The sequence below is a fragment of the Anolis carolinensis genome, unplaced genomic scaffold (assembly GCF_035594765.1).
Source record: "Anolis carolinensis isolate JA03-04 unplaced genomic scaffold, rAnoCar3.1.pri scaffold_12, whole genome shotgun sequence".
NCBI classification, from domain to species: Eukaryota; Metazoa; Chordata; class Lepidosauria; order Squamata; family Dactyloidae; genus Anolis; species Anolis carolinensis.
Window position 1 is genome coordinate 21,636,507 of NW_026943823.1, and position 19,719 is coordinate 21,656,225.

Below are 19,719 nucleotides of genomic sequence, written 5' to 3' on the forward strand. Positions count from 1 at the left end.
ATTTCCCCCATATTTTCCAAAAATTACTTAGTTTCCAAATTCCTATTTAGTCTTAATACCCCATGTCAATTTATCATGTATCACTACATTCTTTGCACCAATTTTCTAACTAAAAATAATGCTTTTTATGTAGTTTCACTTCCTAGAGTTTGATCTTTTCTTCTCTCTTTCCTTATTGCTTTCCTCCTCTCTTGTTCAAGTGGGAGGAGAGCACTGGCACTGGCATTGGCACGGTGTTCTGGGTCTTTCCTCAGCCGCATCCTCGGCAAGGGAGGCAGAGGACTGAATCATCCGTGATTGAGAAAGGTGTTTCCTTGGAGCCCAGCACTTGGGCAGGAAGGCCAGCGGAGGAGGTTCGCCTCCCACCATCTGTCCCAAAGATGCCTTACGGATGGCAAAGCCATGCGTCTTCTAGGGCTGTTCTTGAGAGCCAAAACGAGCTATGAATAGCTCTGAGGGCTTCAAACACCATCTGCAGCTTCTCGTGCAGGTTCAGACCTTGCATTGGGAGTCCTCCTTAGAACAGGCACACTCAACCAAGCATTCATTCATAACATATATGGGTCCATCTACACTGCGGTTTCACTGTCGCAATGGAGTTATCGTCGGTTTCCTTGCACAGTCTGCATTTTGGGTCATCAGCTGATTTTTCAATCTTGGCCTTCATTGCCTTTGTTCTGATGTCTTGCTCCTGGGCTGCAAGGATCAAGCCTTCTGTCTCTTTCCTTCTTCAGGGTCCCATTCGTGAGGCAGAGCCAGGTCTTCTCCTTCTCAGCTTTTTCTTCAATTTTGTCAAGGAACTTTCCATGCAATGTGTTGTTGTGCCAGCTCTCAGCTCTAGTTTGTAGTGTGGTTTTCTTGTACTGGTTTTTTTTGTCTGCTGTGCTTTGAAGAGTTTCTGATTTTTGATTGAAGTGTATTATTATTATTATTATTATTATTATTATTATTATTAACACAACAAGATGAGTCCACAGCAGACAGTCTGCTGGTTGTTGTATTGGATCACATGTCGGACCCTTCCCAAGTGTCTAGGACTGTGTGATGTATCGGCGAATAATGCAAGCAGATCCCAGTAAGGTGGCCTTCCTTCTGCAGCTGGCAGGTGGGGATTGTGTCAGTGCCGATTGTGTTTAAGTGCAGGCCAAGGTCTTTAGGCACTGTACCCAGTGTGCCCATCACCACTGGGACCACCTTGACTGGCTTGTGCAATTCAATCTTTAAATTCTTCTTCTTCTTCTTCTTCTTCTTCTTCTTATTATTATTATTATTATTATTATTATTATTATTATTTTATTATGACACAGCAAACAAGATAGATATGCTGGATTTTGTATCACAAAACCACAAGTCGAACACTTCCCAAGTGTCTAGGACTGTGTGATGTATTTTCGGATGATGCACGCAGATCCCAGCAGGGTGGCCTTTTGCAGTTGGCAGATCGTAATTTTGTCAATGTCTATTGTTTCCAAATGCCAGCTGAGATCTTTTGGCACGGCACCCAGTGTGCCGATCACCACCGGGACCACCTGCACTGGTTTCTGCCAGAGTCTTTGAAGTTCAATCTTGAGGTCCTGATAGCGGCTGAGTTTTTCCTGTTGTTTTTCGTCAATGCGACTGTCACCTGGGATGGCGACATCAATGATTCAAACCTTTTTCTTTTCCACAACTGTGAGGTCTGGTGTGTTGTGTTCCAGAACTTTGTCAGTCTGGATTCGGAAGTCCCACAGTATCTTTGCATGCTCATTTTCCTATTATTATTATTATTATTCCTTTTTCTTTCGATGCCTAATTTCTGGCTGACTTTTTATTGTTTATTTATGTTAAAATGATACAGTGAGAACCCTATAGCCACAGACCCTTGTATCCACAGTTTCATTTCCCTGGGTGAAAATCTCGAGGCATTTTCTAAGACCTCGAGCTGATTCTATGGTATGCTTGCCCTGGACATTACCAGAAAATTACCACGGAGGACATGGCAAATGCTTCTCTAGGAATTTCTAGGTAGCTGGAACGGGATATCGGGTTATTTAATGATGTTCAGTCATACCCACAGTTTTACTGTGTAGCTAAAATAGTCTGTAATTCTTTAAAAGAAAAACATTGTAAAATTCACTTAAAACACTGATTGAGAACATTTTAAATCTCACATGTATGTTCTCCTACCCCAACCGGGGATGAACTGAAGGGCTGTTTAAACAAGAGACTTGTCCCAGTCTTGGAATGCACAATGCACATTAATGCACAATGTGCAATATTGCACAATGCTGCCATCGCTGTATCTTTGCTCCTGTGTCCTTCACCTGAAGATGGCTGTTGCGCTCTAATAAAATGTCCCTGCCTATGGCATGGCTGGGATGTCACATGTCTGAGCAAAAATGAACTAATTTGCTTCTCTTTCAATGTTTCTTCTTCTTCTAGGTCTGAAGCTGACACTTCGCCAAGATGCCCTTGGTAAAACGAAACATCGAGCCGCGCCATTTGTGCCGTGGAGCCCTTCCGGATGGAGTCACCAGTGAGCTGGAATGCGTCACCAACAGCACTTTGGCCGCCATCATTAAGCAACTGGGAAGCCTCAGTAAGTCAACAGCTTTGTAGTTGTGTGCCTCGAAATCATTCCCAACATAACACTGACCTTCGGATGAACCTATCATGGGTATTAGAGTTGTGCAAAATTATCGTTAGTCCTCATAAGTCGGGTCAGATTCGTTTAATTCGTACTTACAAGGCAATATCTGTCACTTAAGAATCAAAACTTACCCAATACTTTTTCATTTGCATTTTGTAAACCTCAGGAGCCTCCCAAAGTCAGTTTCATGTTCAGCGCAAGGAAGCAAAGCAAAGCCAAAAAGGCTGGTTTGGAGCCCAACTGCATTAATTCTACAGTGCGAATGCACCCCATGTGGCCCTCAACCATGCCTTGGACATGATGTTATCCTACAAATAAGAAAGCTTTCTCCATTGCGTGAGAATCTGTTTTGCAGCTTTCCAAACCCCTCTCTCCTCCCAACCTCTTCTCTTCTTTTCAATGCTGGGTTTTGTCTCTTAAGGGGGAGAGCATGTGACCCACAAAGCGCACTGCTGTTCGGCTGCCTTGGGAACAAAGCCGGCATTGTCGCTGCTGCGGAGACAACCCTCTCCGAACATGCCTCTCTTCGGTACATCAAAAGGAAGGCCAAGTGGAAGCCAGGCGCAGGCGGCTGGAGGTGGCTTGTGCTGGAGCGGGAACCGGTTTTCTCTTTGCTCAGCTGACACCTTTCCTGCCTCTTTGACATGGGGATTTGGCCACCGGGAGTCGTTTTATCATATTTTTAGTAGGGCTGTGCAATTTTTCATTAGTTGTCCTAAGTCGTATCAAATTCATTAAATTCATGGAACCAGTAATATGCTACGCTATGCACAACATAATTTACAATCTATATATATGAAAGGATAATGGCGTCGCTCCACCGGGCAAAACAACAAAACTAAAGGCCCCCCAACCTAGAAAATTGACAACACAACCCCTCATCCACGTCTCTACGTTCTTACGCTCAACAAAGGATTCCCCCCCTCAAACAGGGAAACACCCACTCTTTGAAGGTCCAAACCCATTCGGTATTCATCACTCTCTCATCTCAAAACACAAAATAAAGAGCAACACTCTGAAAAAAAAGGAATTCCATCCAGGAAACAATCAGGGCCACCTAACACCTCCCAACAAAGGATTCCCCCCCCCCCCTTAAGACACAGAACCACCTAAAAAAAGCCACAGCAACGCGTGGCCGGGCACAGCTAGTAATATATAATAATATTACATATTATATTATATTGTAATATGATATAATACGAATAATACAATATAATAATATTAGTTACATGTTATATATTACATGTAATATTACTAATAATATTGCAATATATTGATACAGCAAGGTAAAAGGTAAAGGTTTTCCCCTGACGTTAAGTCCAGTCGTGTCCGACTCCGGGGCTTGGTGCTCATCTCCATTTCTAAGCCGAAGAGCCGGCGTTGTCCGTAGACACCTCCAAACGACATCTTTCTTTCTCCCACCCTGGACTTTCCAGAGATATATAAACCCCACTTGCCTAGTTTCCAACAGACCTCACAACTTCTGAGGATGCCTGCCACAGATGTGGGCGAAGCATCAGGAGAGAATGCTTCTGGAACATGGCTAGACAGCCCGGAAAACGCACAGCAACCCAGTTATTCCGGCCATGAAAGCCTTCAACAACACATACGTTGAGTTGGTTGAGACTCGATACTGAGATATTCATTGAAACGCTATCACAAAATGTGCTGTAAGATGTCCCTCCTATAGAAATAAAAATTTTGCCATTTAATAAACTTTTCCCATGTTTTTATGATAGAACCAATTAGGAAATGACATTTATAACTCAGAAACAAAAATCGTGTTACATAGTGATAAGAAGACTTTTGCCTTGAAAACCAATCGAGTTTGTCTTTCTGCTAGCACAGGTTGCAAGGTGTATCCTTCATGAGGTCTGCATGGAAATACTTTTCTTTTGGACCAAATCTTGTAAATCCATTTCCGTCCATATTTGCTTCTTTTTGCCTTGTGTCTCTTCAGGCCGACATGCTGAAGACATCTTTGGAGAACTCTTCAACGAAGCCAATGGTTTCTACTTACGGATGAATTCCCTCCAGGAGCGAGTGGACCTCCTGGTCATCAAGGTCACTCAATTGGACTCCACGGTGGAGGAAGGTGAGACACAGCCCAGACTGAGGAGTATTTTGGGTCAAGAAGTTCTTCTGTGGGCATTTCGGTATCTGCAAGAGCAGCTGTAGTTGATGGTTTCCAGGTCAGTAGGGCGGTAGATCCATTTACGGGTTTGCGTCTGAACTCAAAGAAGGTAATGGTATCAAAGCTTTTTTGAACTGATGACAATCTTCACGGGACTTCTGAACTTTGTACAAAATTTGCGCCTGATTATTCTGCACACACAAATAGCAGTGTTGTGTAGGAAACAGCATTTTCCATACAGAAATTCGTCTTTCTATCCAACTTTTTTAAAAGGTAGAATATGTCAAGTGTTGCACCTCAGTGCTGGTTCACCTTGCTCTTAACACACACGCCACCACAGCATACTTGTTTTTTTCAGTTTATTGATAAAAGATAGCAAAACCTTAATAAATTTATTTATTTATTTATTTATTTCCATCATTTCTATGCCGCCCTTCTCACGCGAAGGGACTCAGGGCGGCTCACAATCTGGCAAATTCAATGCCAGTACAATGCAAATACAGTACAAAAATAAAACATAGCAATTAAAACAATCAATTTAAAATAATCCAATAAATACATTTAAAACAGTACAATAAAAATACTTAATCTGTTCGTCCACATAAACCTTGCACGTAAACCTTAATCCGGACCGAGTTAAAGCTAACATAATTCATTCATCAAACGCTTGTTCGCAAAGCCAGGTAAAAAGCAGTAAATAAAAAGCAGTAAAGAAAGCAGTAGTCCAGTTGCAAAGGTAATCTGCAGAATACAGTTCCAAGTCTTTGTAGAAAATAGTTCAAAGTCTCTAAAATAGCATATCAGTCCTGGAAAAACAAGGTAGCATGAACTCCAAAATACAATCCAAACACAGAATCTAGGCAGGAACAGAAGCAAGGATCTATTTCCATGAGCAGAGACAAGGCAGGAGTTAAATTTCCAAAATCAACGTTGCTCCATCAGAAATCTTTCCCTGTTTCGCCCTTTTTAACCATGTTTACAAGCTAGAAAAGCATTTATCTGACCTTGGACTCCCACACGTTTATTAACGATTCTCACACAACGTCTGGGACAAACTCTTAACCTTAATCTTGTGTCTCTATCTAAGGAAGACTCCTCTGCCTCACTGCAAGAGCCACCTGGACTTTGTTAATGTTCAAAACCTTGTGAAAGGTCACCCTTATCACTAACTTCAGCTTCCCTGCTAGCCTGCGGCCTCTCTGACAATTCAGAGCCTTCAACATTTCCCTGGTCAATCTGCATAAACCCAAATCCCCCTTCATCATCAGACTGAACTACAACATCAAGTTGCTTTGGAACATTAATGAGATTATTTTGTATATGTTTAACTTAACTTGAAACCACAAGGGATAGTTGCTATGTCCAAAAGATGGCTCATTTACACCTTTAGGGTCACTTTCTGACTTTTAATGGTCACTAGCCACCAGTGAGTAAACCAAGCAAAGATTACATGATTGTGAGTTGCGACTTGGAAAGCCCTGCCTATGCTTGGTTTACTCCGTCACATTTTTTCCCTCTTCCCTTTTCCCAGTCTCATTGCAGGACATCAACATGCGGAAGGCATTCAAGAGCTCAACCATCCAGAACCAGCAAGTGGTGTCCCGCAACTCGATCCCTAACCCTGTGATGGAGATGTACCAGCGCTGCGACAAACCTCCGCCGCTCAACATCCTCACGCCATATAGGTACAAGGACTGTTTGCCCTGCTGTTGGCCCTCCACAAATGTTATCTGGGTTTTAGAGGTCCCTACGGAGGTGTTATCTCGGATTAAGAAACAAAACTGTCTTTTCATTTGTGGATTGTCCACTTTCACAGGGATCCTGAGCCTCTAATCTCTGAGAATAGCTGGGAAATGTGTGGGAACTCAAGGACAGAGAAATGAAATCGTGGAAGTTGTAGTTTTACCAGGCCTTTAGCCTCTTGAGGCTGCTGCCTTACTCAATGACATCTCCCAGGATCCCAGAGCATTGAGTCATGGAGTTTAAAGTGGTGTCAAACTACATCAGCTCTACAGTGAAGATGCACCCGTAGTCAAATGGGAGATTTTAAGACTTGAGTCATAATATAAACAGAGTCTTGTCTCACTGTCCGATGCACTCCACGAATGCCTCTCTATTCCTTTGGATCACCAATTAATTATCTTTCTCCAACCTGTTTGTTTCAGGGATGACAAGAAAGATGGCTTGAAATTCTACACTGATCCTTCATATTTCTTCAACTTGTGGAAAGAGAAGATGTTGCAAGCCACGGAAGATAAGCGGAAAGAGAAACGCAGGCAGAAGGTACACCTTGTGAGGTTGAACGGGCCTAAAAACTCTTCCCTGTCCATACAGAGCAGTCAATCACATAGTGGAGGACATCTAGCCATGCTCAGTAAAATGCTCAAATGCATTCTTCTCATTATAAATAATAGCATTGTTTGCTTGTTAAGTGGACTTAACGTGTGCAGGAAATAGAATGGCAATGACGCACAATGCCTATGCACATCAGTGCCAGAACAAAAGAACAGTTGGCAATGGCACGTGCATCATTTTTGCACCTTTGCAATCCATTCACCTGGTTTCTTAGCATCTCTGCTACTAAGTGGATTGCGTGCAAAGTTCCATAGCAGGGAAGGGCATGCAGGATTCTGGCCAATATATTGCTGCAAGATAAATTGGAAATGCAGGTGGTGAACAGATAAGAATCTTGTTCTGCCTGAGCAATAGGTGTTTTCCGAGAATCACGTGGACAACTAAGAAGCTGGCTGCCCCATTCATACACACATGTGTACAATAGAGTCTCGTTTATCCGACCTTCGCTTATCCGACATTCCATATTATCCGACGCCATCATGTGGCCAATTGGAAACATTGCACCCTTTGATATGTGCTCCTTCATTCAATCCAAGGCGAGAGCGAGTGCCTCTCTTTCCTGTGCGGCACACACAGAGCCTCGACAGGACCGGCTGCCTTCTGTCATCTCCTTACCTGACTGGGTTGGTGGAAGACCCCCTCTTTCTTCCTGCACATACACACACTTTGCTCCAGATCCTCTCTCTCCCCCCCTACTCTTCTCCTTTTTCTCCCCCACACACTCTCTCTTCCTCCTCCTCCTCCTCCTCCTCCCTCTTTTACCTCTGACAGCCTTACAGCAACTTGCACTTCTGGCCTTCTCCTCCTCCTTCTCTTCTAACCCAAGCAATGATAATGGAAGCATAGAATCCTAGAAATACAAGAGACCCCCTCCTTTAAGAGGTTCTCCAGACCGGCCCATTCTGCTAGCCTGGAAGGCATAAGCCAATCCCTCCCAACACAGAGCCTCCACAGAGATGAGATTCTGGAGACTGTTGACCAATATCAATGTTTAGCAAACTGGTTTCCCAGCGTTGCCATTCTTCTCTGCTCAACATGGGATTCTAGAGATGGCTAATCTACAGTATATCTGTGTGTTCCCAACTCTGGTCTTCCAGGTGTTTTGTATTTCAAACATGATGTTTTGGTGCTTAATGTGTAAAAGCGTAACGTAATTTGACGTTTAATAGGCTTTTCCTTAATCCCTCCTTATTATCCGACATTTTTGCTTACCCAACGTTCTGCCGGCCCGTTTATGTTGGATAAGTTTTTATTTTTTTCGTGTCAGGAGCAACCGGAGTTGCTTCTGGAGTGAGAGAATTGGCCGTCTGCAAGGACGTTGCCCAGGGGACGCCCGGATGTTTTGATGTTTTTACCATCCTTGTGGGAGACTTCTCTCATGTCCCCGCATGGAGCTGGAGCTGACAGCGGGAGCTCATCCACGCTCTCAGGTTGAATTCGAACCTGGCAGCCTTCAGGTCAGCAACCCAACCTTCAAGTCACAAGGCTTTTATCCCCTAGGCCACTGGAGGCTCCAGTTATTGGATAAGTGAGACTCTATTGTATCTGCGAATGTGTGTGTAGTTCCCCGTTGATTGCATTAGCTGCCTCGCTAATGAGAACCTTTCATACCCAACCTTTCCTCCCATGGGTTCGAAGGTAGTATGTCTGACAAGGGTTTGAATCCCCTCTTGGCCACGCAAACCCACTGGCTGAACATGGCCAAGTCACATTCTCTCAGCCTATAGGTCAGAAGGCACACCACCACCACAAATCATAGAATCATAGAATAGTAGAGTTGGAAGAGACCTCATGGGCCATCCAGTCCAACCCCCTGCCAAGAAGCAGGAAATCACATTCGAAGCACCGCCGACAGATGGCCATCCAGCCTCTGCTTAAAAGCCTCCAAAGAAGGAGCCTCCACCACAGTCTGGAGCAGAGAGTTCCACTGTTGAACAACCCTCACAGTGAGGAAGTTCTTCCTAATATTCAGGTGGAATCTCCTTTCTTTCCTGTAGTTTGAAGCCATTGTTCCCTTGCGTCCTAGTCTGCAGGGCAGCAGAAAACAAGCTCCCTCCCTCCTCCCTATGACTTCCCTTCACGTATGTGTATATGGTTATTATGTCTCCTCTCAGCCTTCTCTTCTGCAGGCTAAACGTACCCAGCTCTTTAAGCCGCTCCTCATAGGGCTTGTTCTCCAGGCCTTTGATCATTTTAGTTGCCTTTCCAGCTTGTCAACATCTCCCTTCAACTGCGGTGCCCAGAATGGGACACAGTGTGATTCCAGGTGTGGTCTGACCAAGGCAGAATAGAGGTCGAGAGAGTGTATGTAACGTCTGTGTCCTTGCTCTCTTCTCGGTCCCCAGGAGCAGCGCTTGGTGGAGGACTCCACTCGGGAAGTGAAGAAAGTGCGGAAGGCGCGCAACCGCCGCCTGGAGTGGAACATGATGGCCTATGATAAGGAGTTCCGTCCCGATAACAGGTTCTCCCCATCCCCATATCACATGGCCTCATCGGAAGGATCACTGTCCCCCGACAATAGGCAGGTTTTACGTATTACACGCTTCGCTCGAGCTCTCTCTTTTCGTTGCTGGTCTTTTGGCTTTGCTTTGCTTTGACCACTTCTCTCCCTGCCGACGGCAAGGGCTCTGTTCCGACTAGATGCAGGTTCGGGGGGTCGTCAAACTCCCCCCAAGGAAACGTTGCCTTCGATGCCCAGGTCCCGCTTCATCCTTGCATGAGCTTTGCTGCTTTCCAATGATGCTGAGATAAGACGCACCACGTGCAGTTCGGGGTCCCCAAAGCCACGTCAACGGCTTCCCTCTCGAACTGCGGTGCTCCCTTCCTACCTCGACCCTCCTTGTGCACCACTACGACCCACACGTCTACGCTCTGTTCTTTAAATTGGGGATGTCGTACATGGCTTGGATCTACATGGTGGCATTTAATGCAGTTTAACTGTCCTTGAATTTATTCATTTATTACATTTATATCCCGCTCTTCTCACCCCGAAGGGGACTCAGAGTGGCTGACAAATCAAATGTGCAGACAGTATATTATTAGCGTAGCACAATATAAGCATTAAATTACTATATTGTACTATATCATTATATGGTAATATTATTAGTAATATTACATTTAATATATAATTACTGTATATACTCAAGTATAACCCCTTTTTTAAAGGCTGAAAAAGCCCACCTCAGCTTATACTTGGGTGAGGGTCCTTGTTGGCTTATATTTGGGCAGCCAGGACTGGGATGGGTGGAGTTACAAGCTCTGAGGTAGGGCTGAGCTTCTATGCCTGTCCTGCAGTGCCTGCCAGGACACAGGGGGCGGGGCTAGAGGAAGGGGCGGGGCCTGAACTTCTATACCCCGCCCTCATGTCCTAACAAGCGCCTCAGGAGAAGTATACAGAGGCTCTAGGGAAAAGGCCCCGCCCCTTGGGAAAAGGCCCCGCCCCCGCCCCCTTTTAGTCCTAAAAGGCCTCTCAGGAGAAATATAGAGGCTCAGCCCTGTCTCACGCTCTTGGGAAGAGGCCCCGCCCCTAGCCCCGCCCTTTAGTCCTAAAAGGCCTCTCAGGAGAAATATAGAGGCTCAGCCCTGTCTCACGCTCTTGGGAAGAGGCCCCGCCCCTAGCCCCGCCCTTTAGTCCTAAAAGGCCTCTCAGGAGAAATATAGAGGCTCAGCCCTGTCTCACGCTCTTGGGAAGAGGCCCCGCCCCCGCCCCAGCCCCGCCCTTTAGTCCTAAAAGGCCTCTCAGGAGAAATATAGAGGCTCAGCCCTGTCTCACGCTCTTGGGAAGAGGCCCCGCCCCCGCCCCAGCCCCGCCCTTTAGTCCTAAAAGGCCTCTCAGGAGAAATATAGAGGCTCAGCCCTGTCTCACGCTCTTGGGAAGAGGCCCCGCCCCTAGCCCCGCCCTTTAGTCCTAAAAGGCCTTTCAGGAGAAATATAGAGGCTCAGCCCTGTCTCACGCTCTTGGGAAGAGGCCCCGCCCCCGCCCCAGCTCCGCCCTTTAGTCCTAAAAGGCCTCTCAGGAGAAATATAGAGGCTCAGCCCTGTCTCACGCTCTTGGGAAGAGGCCCCGCCCCCGCCCCAGCCCCGCCCTTTAGTCCTAAAAGGCCTCTCAGGAGAAATATAGAGGCTCAGCCCTGTCTCACGCTCTTGGGAAGAGGCCCCGCCCCTAGCCCCGCCCTTTAGTCCTAAAAGGCCTCTCAGGAGAAATATAGAGGCTCAGCCCTGTCTCACGCTCTTGGGAAGAGGCCCCGCCCCTGCCCCAGCCCCGCCCTTTAGTCCTAAAAGGCCTCTCAGGAGAAATATAGAGGCTCAGCCCTGTCTCACGCTCTTGGGAAGAGGCCCCGCCCCCGCCCCAGCCCCGCCCTTTAGTCCTAAAAGGCCTCTCAGGAGAAATATAGAGGCTCAGCCCTGTCTCACGCTCTTGGGAAGAGGCCCCGCCCCTAGCCCCGCCCTTTAGTCCTAAAAGGCCTCTCAGGAGAAATATAGAGGCTCAGCCCTGTCTCACGCTCTTGGGAAGAGGCCCCGCCCCTGCCCCAGCCCCGCCCTTTAGTCCTAAAAGGCCTCTCAGGAGAAATATAGAGGCTCAGCCCTGTCTCACGCTCTTGGGAAGAGGCCCCGCCCCCGCCCCAGCCCCGCCCTTTAGTCCTGAAAGGCCTCTCATGAGAGGTATAGAGGCTCAGCCCTGTCTCACGCTCTTGGAAGGAGGCCCCGCCCCCTTCCCTAGCTCCGCCCTCTGTGTCCCAACAAGAGCCTCAGGAGAGGTATAGATTCTCAGCCCTGTCTCGGGCTCTTGGGAAGAAGCCACGCCCACTCCTCTAGCTCCGCCCCTTGTGTCATAACAGGCGCCTCAGGGGCTCAGCCCTGTCTCTCGCACTTGGGAAGAGGCCTGGCCCCTCCCCCAAATGCACCTGTGGCCGTCACCGCCCCCCTGGATTGCTGCAGCGCCCACCAGGGGGCGGTAGCGCCTACTTTGGGAATCACTAATATAAACTCATAGGATTTTTTTTTTTCGTGTCAGGAGCAACCAGAGTTGCTTCTGGAGTGAGAGAATTGCCCGTCTGCAAGGACGTTGCCCAGGGGACCCCGGATGTTTTGGTGTTTTACCATCCTTGTGGGAGGCTTCTCTCATGTCCCTGCATGGAGCTGGAGCTGATAGAGGGAGCTCATCCACACTTTCCCCGGGTGGGATTCGAACCTGGCAGCCTTCAGGTCAGCAACCCAACCTTCAAGTCACAAGTCTTTTATCCCCTAGGCTACCGGAGGCTTTGGTGGATTAACTCATAGGATTAAGGCTATGGGATGCAGCATTTTTGCAGGAAAACATCACAAATATTTGTTGTAGCATTGACATACCTTGGGTTGGACTTCACACTGCCATGGTTCACTAATTGGAGGCCACCTGAGAAGCCGGGACATCCTTCAGTTTATACAGTGGATATCCCTAATTTAAAGGTCTCCTTGTGTCTCCATTCACCCCAAGCTGGTTCCCCGCCGCTGGTATTCGTCATCACCGTCCTCCCCCCACCGTGTTCCCCTTTCCCCCTCCCTTCCCTGCCCTCCAGCCATACAACCTTTGGTGTTTTTGTGTGTGGCAGATCGTATGCCTCCGATGCCGCTGACCACTCTTACCCGGCCAGCCCTAACCACCCTGCCCAGCAGATCCTAGCCCCGGCCTCCCACCTGGCAGCGGACAGCAAGGAGGTCCTTCTGGTGGCTCACCAAGCCCAGGAGCATGTCTACCGAGGCCCCGCAGCCGGCAGCCGCCAGAACAGCCTCAGCCGGGCCCAGCAGCCTCATGTGCCGCAGCCAGCAGAGACTATGCTCAATGGACCGCGGCCTCAGATAGTCAAGGATTACGGGTACGGATTCATGCCTCCTTTCTCTCCTCCGTGAAGGGTTGTGCTGTTGGGCTTGCATGTGGTCCAGAGGACACAGTCGGCTCACCCCTGGTCTCATGCTGCAAATATAGAATTCTGTATCCGTGGTAGCCTCATAGAAAAAGAATAATCTATCTATATATATAAAAGAGTAATGGCATCAGGGCAGCGGACAAAACAACAAAACTACAGGCCCCCCAACCTCGAAATTTGACAACACAACCCATCATCCACGGCTCTAGGTTGATACAACAAAAAGAAAAGAAAAATAAAGTCCTAATTAGAGGGAGAGGAATAATAGTTTTTATCCAATTACTAAGCTCTGCCCACTTGGTCTCCTAGCAACCGACTCAGCCCAGGGGACAGGCAGACTTAGGCCTCACTTAGGCCTCTTCCACAGATTATCTAGTTTGCACTGGATTATATGGCAGTGTAGACTCAAGGCCCTTCCACACAGCTATATAGCCCATTTAGAATCTTATATTATCTGCTTTGAATTGGATTATCTTGACTCCACACTTCCATATAATCCACGTCAGTGTGCATTTTATACAGCTGTGAAGAAGGGGCCTCATATAATCCAGTTCTAAGCAGATAATATAACATTAATATACAGTAGAGTCTCACTTATCCAACATAAACAGGCCGGCAGAACGTTGGATAAGTGAATATGCTGGATAATAAGAAGAGATTCAGGAAAAGCCAATTAAACATCAAATTAGGTCATCAAATTAGGACTCTAATTAAGTCCTAATTAGAGGGAGAGGAATAATTGTTTTTATCCAATTGCTGCCAGTTAGAAGGCTAAGCTCTGCCCACTTGGTCTCCTAGCAATCCACTCAGCCCAGGGGACAGGCAGACTTAGGCCTCACTTAGGCCTCTTCCACAGATTATCTAATTTGCACTGGATTATATGGCAGTGTAGACTTAAGGCCCTTCCACACAGCTATATAACCTGTTTAGAATCTTATATTATCTGCTTTGAACTGGAATATCTTGACTCCATACTGCCATAATCCACGTCAGTGTGCATTTTATACAGCTGTGAAGAAGGGGCCTCATATAATTCTGTTCTAAGCAGATAATAATATAACATTTTCAATATACAGTAGAGTCTCACTTATCCAACATAAACAGGCTGGCAGAACATTGGATAAGTGAATATGCTGGATAATAAGAAGGGATTCAGGAAAAGCCTATTAAACATCAAATTAGGTCATCGTTATACAAATTAAGCACCAAAACATCATGTTATACAACAAATTTGACAGAAAAAGTAGTTCCATGCGCAGTAATGCTATGTAGTAATTACTGTATTTACAAATTTACCACCAAAATATCACAATGAATTTAAAACACTGACTACAAAAACATTGGCTACTAAAAGGCAGACTGCATTGGATAATCCAGAACATTGGATAAGCGAATGTTGGATAAGTGAGATTCTACTGTAATATGAAATAATTACTGTGATAGAATAATACAGAACAATATATTTACCTTAACTACCACCAATTCCTCAATACTTTATTTCCCATTCCACCATACTTCACCACAGCAACGCCTGGCCGGGCACAGCTAGTAGTAGTAGTAATAATAATAATAATAATAATAATAGATTTATTTCTTGCCTGTCTCTCCTCTGTGAAGCAGGTTACAGCACGACTAAAACATAAACTATTATTATTATTATTTACATCATTTATATTCCGCCCTTCTCACCCCGAAGGGGACTCAGGGCGAAGCACAGAATATACGGCCAACATTCAATGACAAGACAGACAACAGATAGAGGTATATATAGGCTTTCCCATCTTTCGGCATCTTTGGAGGCTAGACTCGGTTCTGGCCACCAGGGGGTGCTGTTGCTCCATCTTTTTTTGTTCATAAACTTCTTACTTTTTCTGATCAAATGTGGAGCCTAAATACCTCCCCATTTTAATGCAGTTTCTATTTATATATTCACATTTGTTTTCAAACTGCTAGGTAAGCAGAAGCTGGGCTAAAAGTCAGGAGCTCACCCTGACCCGAGCTTCAAACTCTAACCTTCCGGTTGTCAAGATTTATTACAGCTTGGTGATTAACCTAAAGTTATGATTACTATTATATTTATTATATTTATTTATACCCCGTTTTATCTCCCCCAAAGGGGACCCAAAGCGGCTCTCAAAACAAAACATAGGCTCATTTTAAAACACTCCATAAAATACATGTATGAAAACCAAAAAGCACCAAAACACACAAAAGAAAAATTAGGCCTGCAGCGGAAATTTAAAATTTTTCATTCAAACTGTCTAGGCCAGCATCACGTATGTGGTTTGATGGACAGCCAAGTTGTTTGAAGATGTGATTCTTGTTCCTTACGTCTTATGTGACCAAGAGCAAGTTTCTAGCCCTGAGTTTTAGATATTTATTTATTTATTTATTTACAGCATTTATATTCCGCCCTTCTCACCCCGAAGGGGACTCAGGGCGGATCACATTACACATATAGGCAAACATTCAATGCCTTTTAACATAGAACAAAGACAAGACAAACATAGGCTCCGAGCGGGCCTCGAACTCATGACCTCCTGGTCAGAGTGATTCATTGCAGCTGGTTGCAGCGGGCTTGCTCTCCTGCCTGCGCCACAGCCCAGGCCTATGCATTGCTGAATCTAAAATAGGATAATATGCAGAAAAGAACCTTCTTGTTCTAATGATTGGCGCTTGTGTGGTATAGCATTTCAAGTGCTGAGTTAGGCTTTCAGGAGGCCAAGGTTTGACCATGTTCAACCATGGAAACCCACTGTGTGGCTTTAAGCAAATCAGTCTTTTATCTGTAGTAGTAGAAGAAGGCAGTGGTCAACGTCCTCTGAAGAAATCTCGACAGGGATAGGGTTGTCCTAAGTTTGAATTGACAGTAAAAATATTACTATTTTTTGGAAAGCTGGGCAGGATAAGATAGTGACAAGTTTCATTCTGGCAAGTCAACTGGTTATAGGAAAATTGCATGGGAAGAGGTCCCGAACTCTTGGGGTCTTATGAGAACCCCTTGGCCGAACCTTCACCATTGTTCACCCCGTTCCTTTCTCCCTGGATGTAAACACACACCGTGGTTTGCCCTGTGGAAACTCAGCATCCATCTCCCCAACCTTGGAAAGCAGCGCCGGCGTCAGGTTGAAACCGGACCGAACACGCTTGAATTTCTGGTGGGCGGGCTTCGGGCAGGTTAAGTCTTTATTTATTTATTTACAGTATTTATATTCCGCCCTTCTCACCATGAAGGGGACTCAGGGTGGATCACATTATATACATATAGGATAAACATTCAATGCCCATATACATACAGAACTGAGACAGAGACAGACGCAGAGGCAATTTAACCTTCTCCTGAGGGGATGTTCGATTCCAGCCACAGGGGGAGCAGCTGCTTCATCATCCACTGCGACGGCACTTCCTCATTCCAACGTCGGCTGGAAGATTTTTTTGTGGAGTCGTAAATTAGTTAAATTAGCCTCCCCACTTTATAAGTGGTACCTTAATTTCCTACTTGATAGATGCAACTATCAGCAACGAGCAGGGGCTATTTTTTATTTTTAATTTTCGGGTGCTCACCCCGCCACGGGCTGGCCTCGAACTCATGACCTCATGGTCAGAGTGATTTATTGCAGCAGGCTGCTCACCAGCCTGTGCCACAAAGGCAGAGTGTATTTCTTTGTGAAGATTCAGCAACTAGTTGCTTAGTTAGCACGGGTGTGATGAAATATTGTCTCCTGATGGATGAAGTGAAATAGAAAATGGTGAGAAATGCTCTGTCCTTGGTGTAGAAAGAGGGCAGCAGAAATGAGTTCTGTGCAAAAAGATGCTGAGGTTAAAATCCATGTGTGGCTGTAGTTGTGTTGTGCGAGTATGACATAAGAGTAGTAAAAGATAAAGGTTTCCCCTGACATTAAGTCCAGTCGTGTCTGACTCTTGGGGTTGGTGCTCATCTCCATTTCTAAGCCGAAGAGCCGGCGTTGTCCGTAAACACCTCCAAGGTCATGCATGGAGCGCTGTTACCATCCTGCCGGAGCGGTACCTATTGATCTACTCACATTGGCATGTTTTCGAACTGCTAGGTTGGCAGGAGCTGGGGCTAACAGCGGGCGCTCGCGCCACTCCCGGGGTTTGAACCTGGGACCTTTCGGTCTCCAGCTCAGCGCTTTAACACACTTCGCCACCGGGGCTCTGTACACCACTCCAAATAGATGGGTCCTGGCTGGGTATAGGTTTCGAAAAGTGTGGGATGTCGGAAATTGGGGGTCACCTGTTCTCCTTTCATTGCACCCGCCTCCACTGTTTGCAATGTCTTCTTTCCCTTTTTCTCTCCCTCTCGCAGCCCGCAACAGGTGCCGATGGCGGAATACTTTGTGCCCCCGGCCCCTCCGCCACCTCCCCCGGTCATCCCTTCGGCCCAAACTGCTTTCGACAGCCCTATTGCTGCCCCTCCGGCCATCAGCGCGGCCTCCTCTGCCCCCGGCCACCCCGCTTATGCCCCCTCCCCGCCCCCGGCTCCCCCCTGCCCCTACTCTGCCTCTCCCCCGCAGACTGGCCCCATGGGCCCCCCGGTGGCCCCCCCGCCGCCGCCCCCCGGCCCCCCCACCTTGACCGCCTCGCCCGCCCACTCCGCCTCCCCCCCGGCCGCAAGCGTGGAGCCCCGCAAGGCCCAGGGCGCCCTCCTCCCCATAAGCGACGCCAGGAGCGACCTCTTGGCCGCCATCCGAAGAGGTGAGTGTCTCCAGCAATGTCACTTATGTCTGCAAATAATGCTTCTTTATTACTATGTGTGGGTTCCTTCCTATCTATTTATTTATTTGCAGTATTTATATTCCGCCCTTCTTTCTCACCCCGAAGGGGACTCAGGGTGGATCACATCTATATATATAAAAGAGTGATGGAATCCTGGCGACCGCCAAAACAACAAAACTAAACACCCCACAACCTTGAAAATTGACAACACAACCCATCATCCACGCCTCTAGGTTGATACAACAAAAAGAAAAGAAAAATAAAGTCCTAATTAGAGGGAGAGGAATAATTGTTTTTATCCAATTGCTGCCAGTTAGAAGGCTAAGCTTCGCCCACTTGGTCTCCTAGCAACACTCACCCAGGGGACAGGCAGAGTTAGGCCTCACTTAGGCCTCTTCCACACTGCCTATAAAATACAGATTATCAGATTTTAACTGGATTAGATGGCAGTGTAGACTCAAGGCCCTTCCACACAGCTATATAACCCATATAATCTTGTATTATCTGCTTTAACTGGATTATCTGGACTCCACACCTTTACCCTTTACCTTAACTACCACCAATTCCTCAATACTTTATTTGCCATACCACCATACTTCGCCACAGCAACGCGTGGCCGGGCACAGCTAGTTACACATATAAGGCAAACATTAACATAGAACAGAGACAAAGAAAAACGCAGGCTCCGAGCTGGCCTCGAACTCATGACCTCTTGGTCAGAGTGATTTGTTGCAGTTGGCTGCAGCTGGCTGCTCACCAGGCACACAATGCTTCCTAGGCACACAATTATGATGTCGCGCCTCAGGTTAGCTTCACCTTGCTACATACACCAGGCTGCACACAAGTTGAAGTCTTTTGTAGTTTATTAGAAAATAGCAGATAAATAGTTCTTTAAAGGTAAAGTTCTGAAAGATTGTTCCAAAACAAAGCCTTAGAGCATAATCCAAGAAATCACAAAGGATAAACAAAGTCCCATTAGAGCATGACAAAGTCCCATGAACATGAACACACAAAGGCTGCAAGATAATCCAGGAGAACGAGAGCTTGCTTGTTGGTTGAATGAAAAGTTCCTTTGACAAAGGTTTGTCTCCCAACACCCTGTTTATTACCCAATAAAATAAACATTAAAACAGTGAAAACAATTATAATATACAATATACAAAATTTAAAATAGTGCAAAGTGCTTATGCCATTCATCCACCAGACTTTGTACAAAAACCTTTATTCCAGACCAAGTTGAAGCCAGTAAAGACTTTGCAAAGCATGAAAGCATTTCTTTGGCCTCTGACCTCCTTCTTGTTTGCTATTCTCACACTCCTTCGAACCCTGAATTCCAAACGGTCAGCTCGATCTAGAGATTCCGTTTCATCAAGGCCAACCTGCTCATTAGCGTCGGCCTGCCTGCTATCAGACTGAGAACTGTCCTCCTTTTCTGAGTCAATTTGCACCCGTTGAAGTCTCCCAGCACAATAAGCCACTGGTTACTCATGGTGTTCATCATATTAGTTTTGGTTCAAGTGTAGGGTATAGCATTCTTTGCGTATTTTAAACGTGCAAGGCAGCGTTTTTTCCTCAACATTTCTGGAAGTGGTCTGGAAGTGGATTTGTTGAAATGATCCAGATGTTTTGCCAAAACTGTAATGTGATGATGACATTTGTTGTTTACGGGTTCCTTCCTTTGGCAGCATGTGGTACTTGGACAGACTGAGCATGCCCAGAACTTCTCAGATCTCGCCTATGTGATCTTGCATTAGGCATTTCAAAGAGAGAAAGTTTTTCTTTTTCAAGAATGAGCTGGGAGAGGGATGGTGGACAGGACCAAATCTCTGCAGTGTGAAGGCAACTGCGGTGAAAAAATAATAACAATAATAATAATAATAATAATAATAATAATAATAATAATAATAATAACAACCGCTATCAGGACCTCAAGATTGAACTGCAAAGACTCTGGCAGA

The 19,719-nt window shown here is 46.2% G+C and overlaps 1 protein-coding gene across 2 annotated transcripts in view; it reads left to right on the top strand.

Annotated features, from left to right (window-relative positions):
• The window catches only part of LOC100564556 (actin-binding protein WASF3), a 53,031-nt gene that overhangs the window by 20,742 nt on the left and 12,570 nt on the right, over positions 1 to 19,719 (top strand). Inside the window, exons 2-8 of one of the 2 annotated variants that reach the window (XM_062964109.1) lie at positions 2,422 to 2,578; positions 4,590 to 4,724; positions 6,295 to 6,448; positions 6,929 to 7,046; positions 9,464 to 9,579; positions 12,710 to 12,973; positions 17,352 to 17,740. In XM_062964109.1, the coding sequence (XP_062820179.1) occupies positions 2,446 to 2,578; positions 4,590 to 4,724; positions 6,295 to 6,448; positions 6,929 to 7,046; positions 9,464 to 9,579; positions 12,710 to 12,973; positions 17,352 to 17,740 (1,309 nt within the window). In that variant the 5' untranslated portion in view covers positions 2,422 to 2,445. Of the gene's footprint in view, positions 1 to 2,421; positions 2,579 to 4,589; positions 4,725 to 6,294; positions 6,449 to 6,928; positions 7,047 to 9,463; positions 9,640 to 12,709; positions 12,974 to 17,351; positions 17,741 to 19,719 lie in introns of both variants that reach the window. The other variant, XM_062964108.1, reaches the window with a different exon arrangement.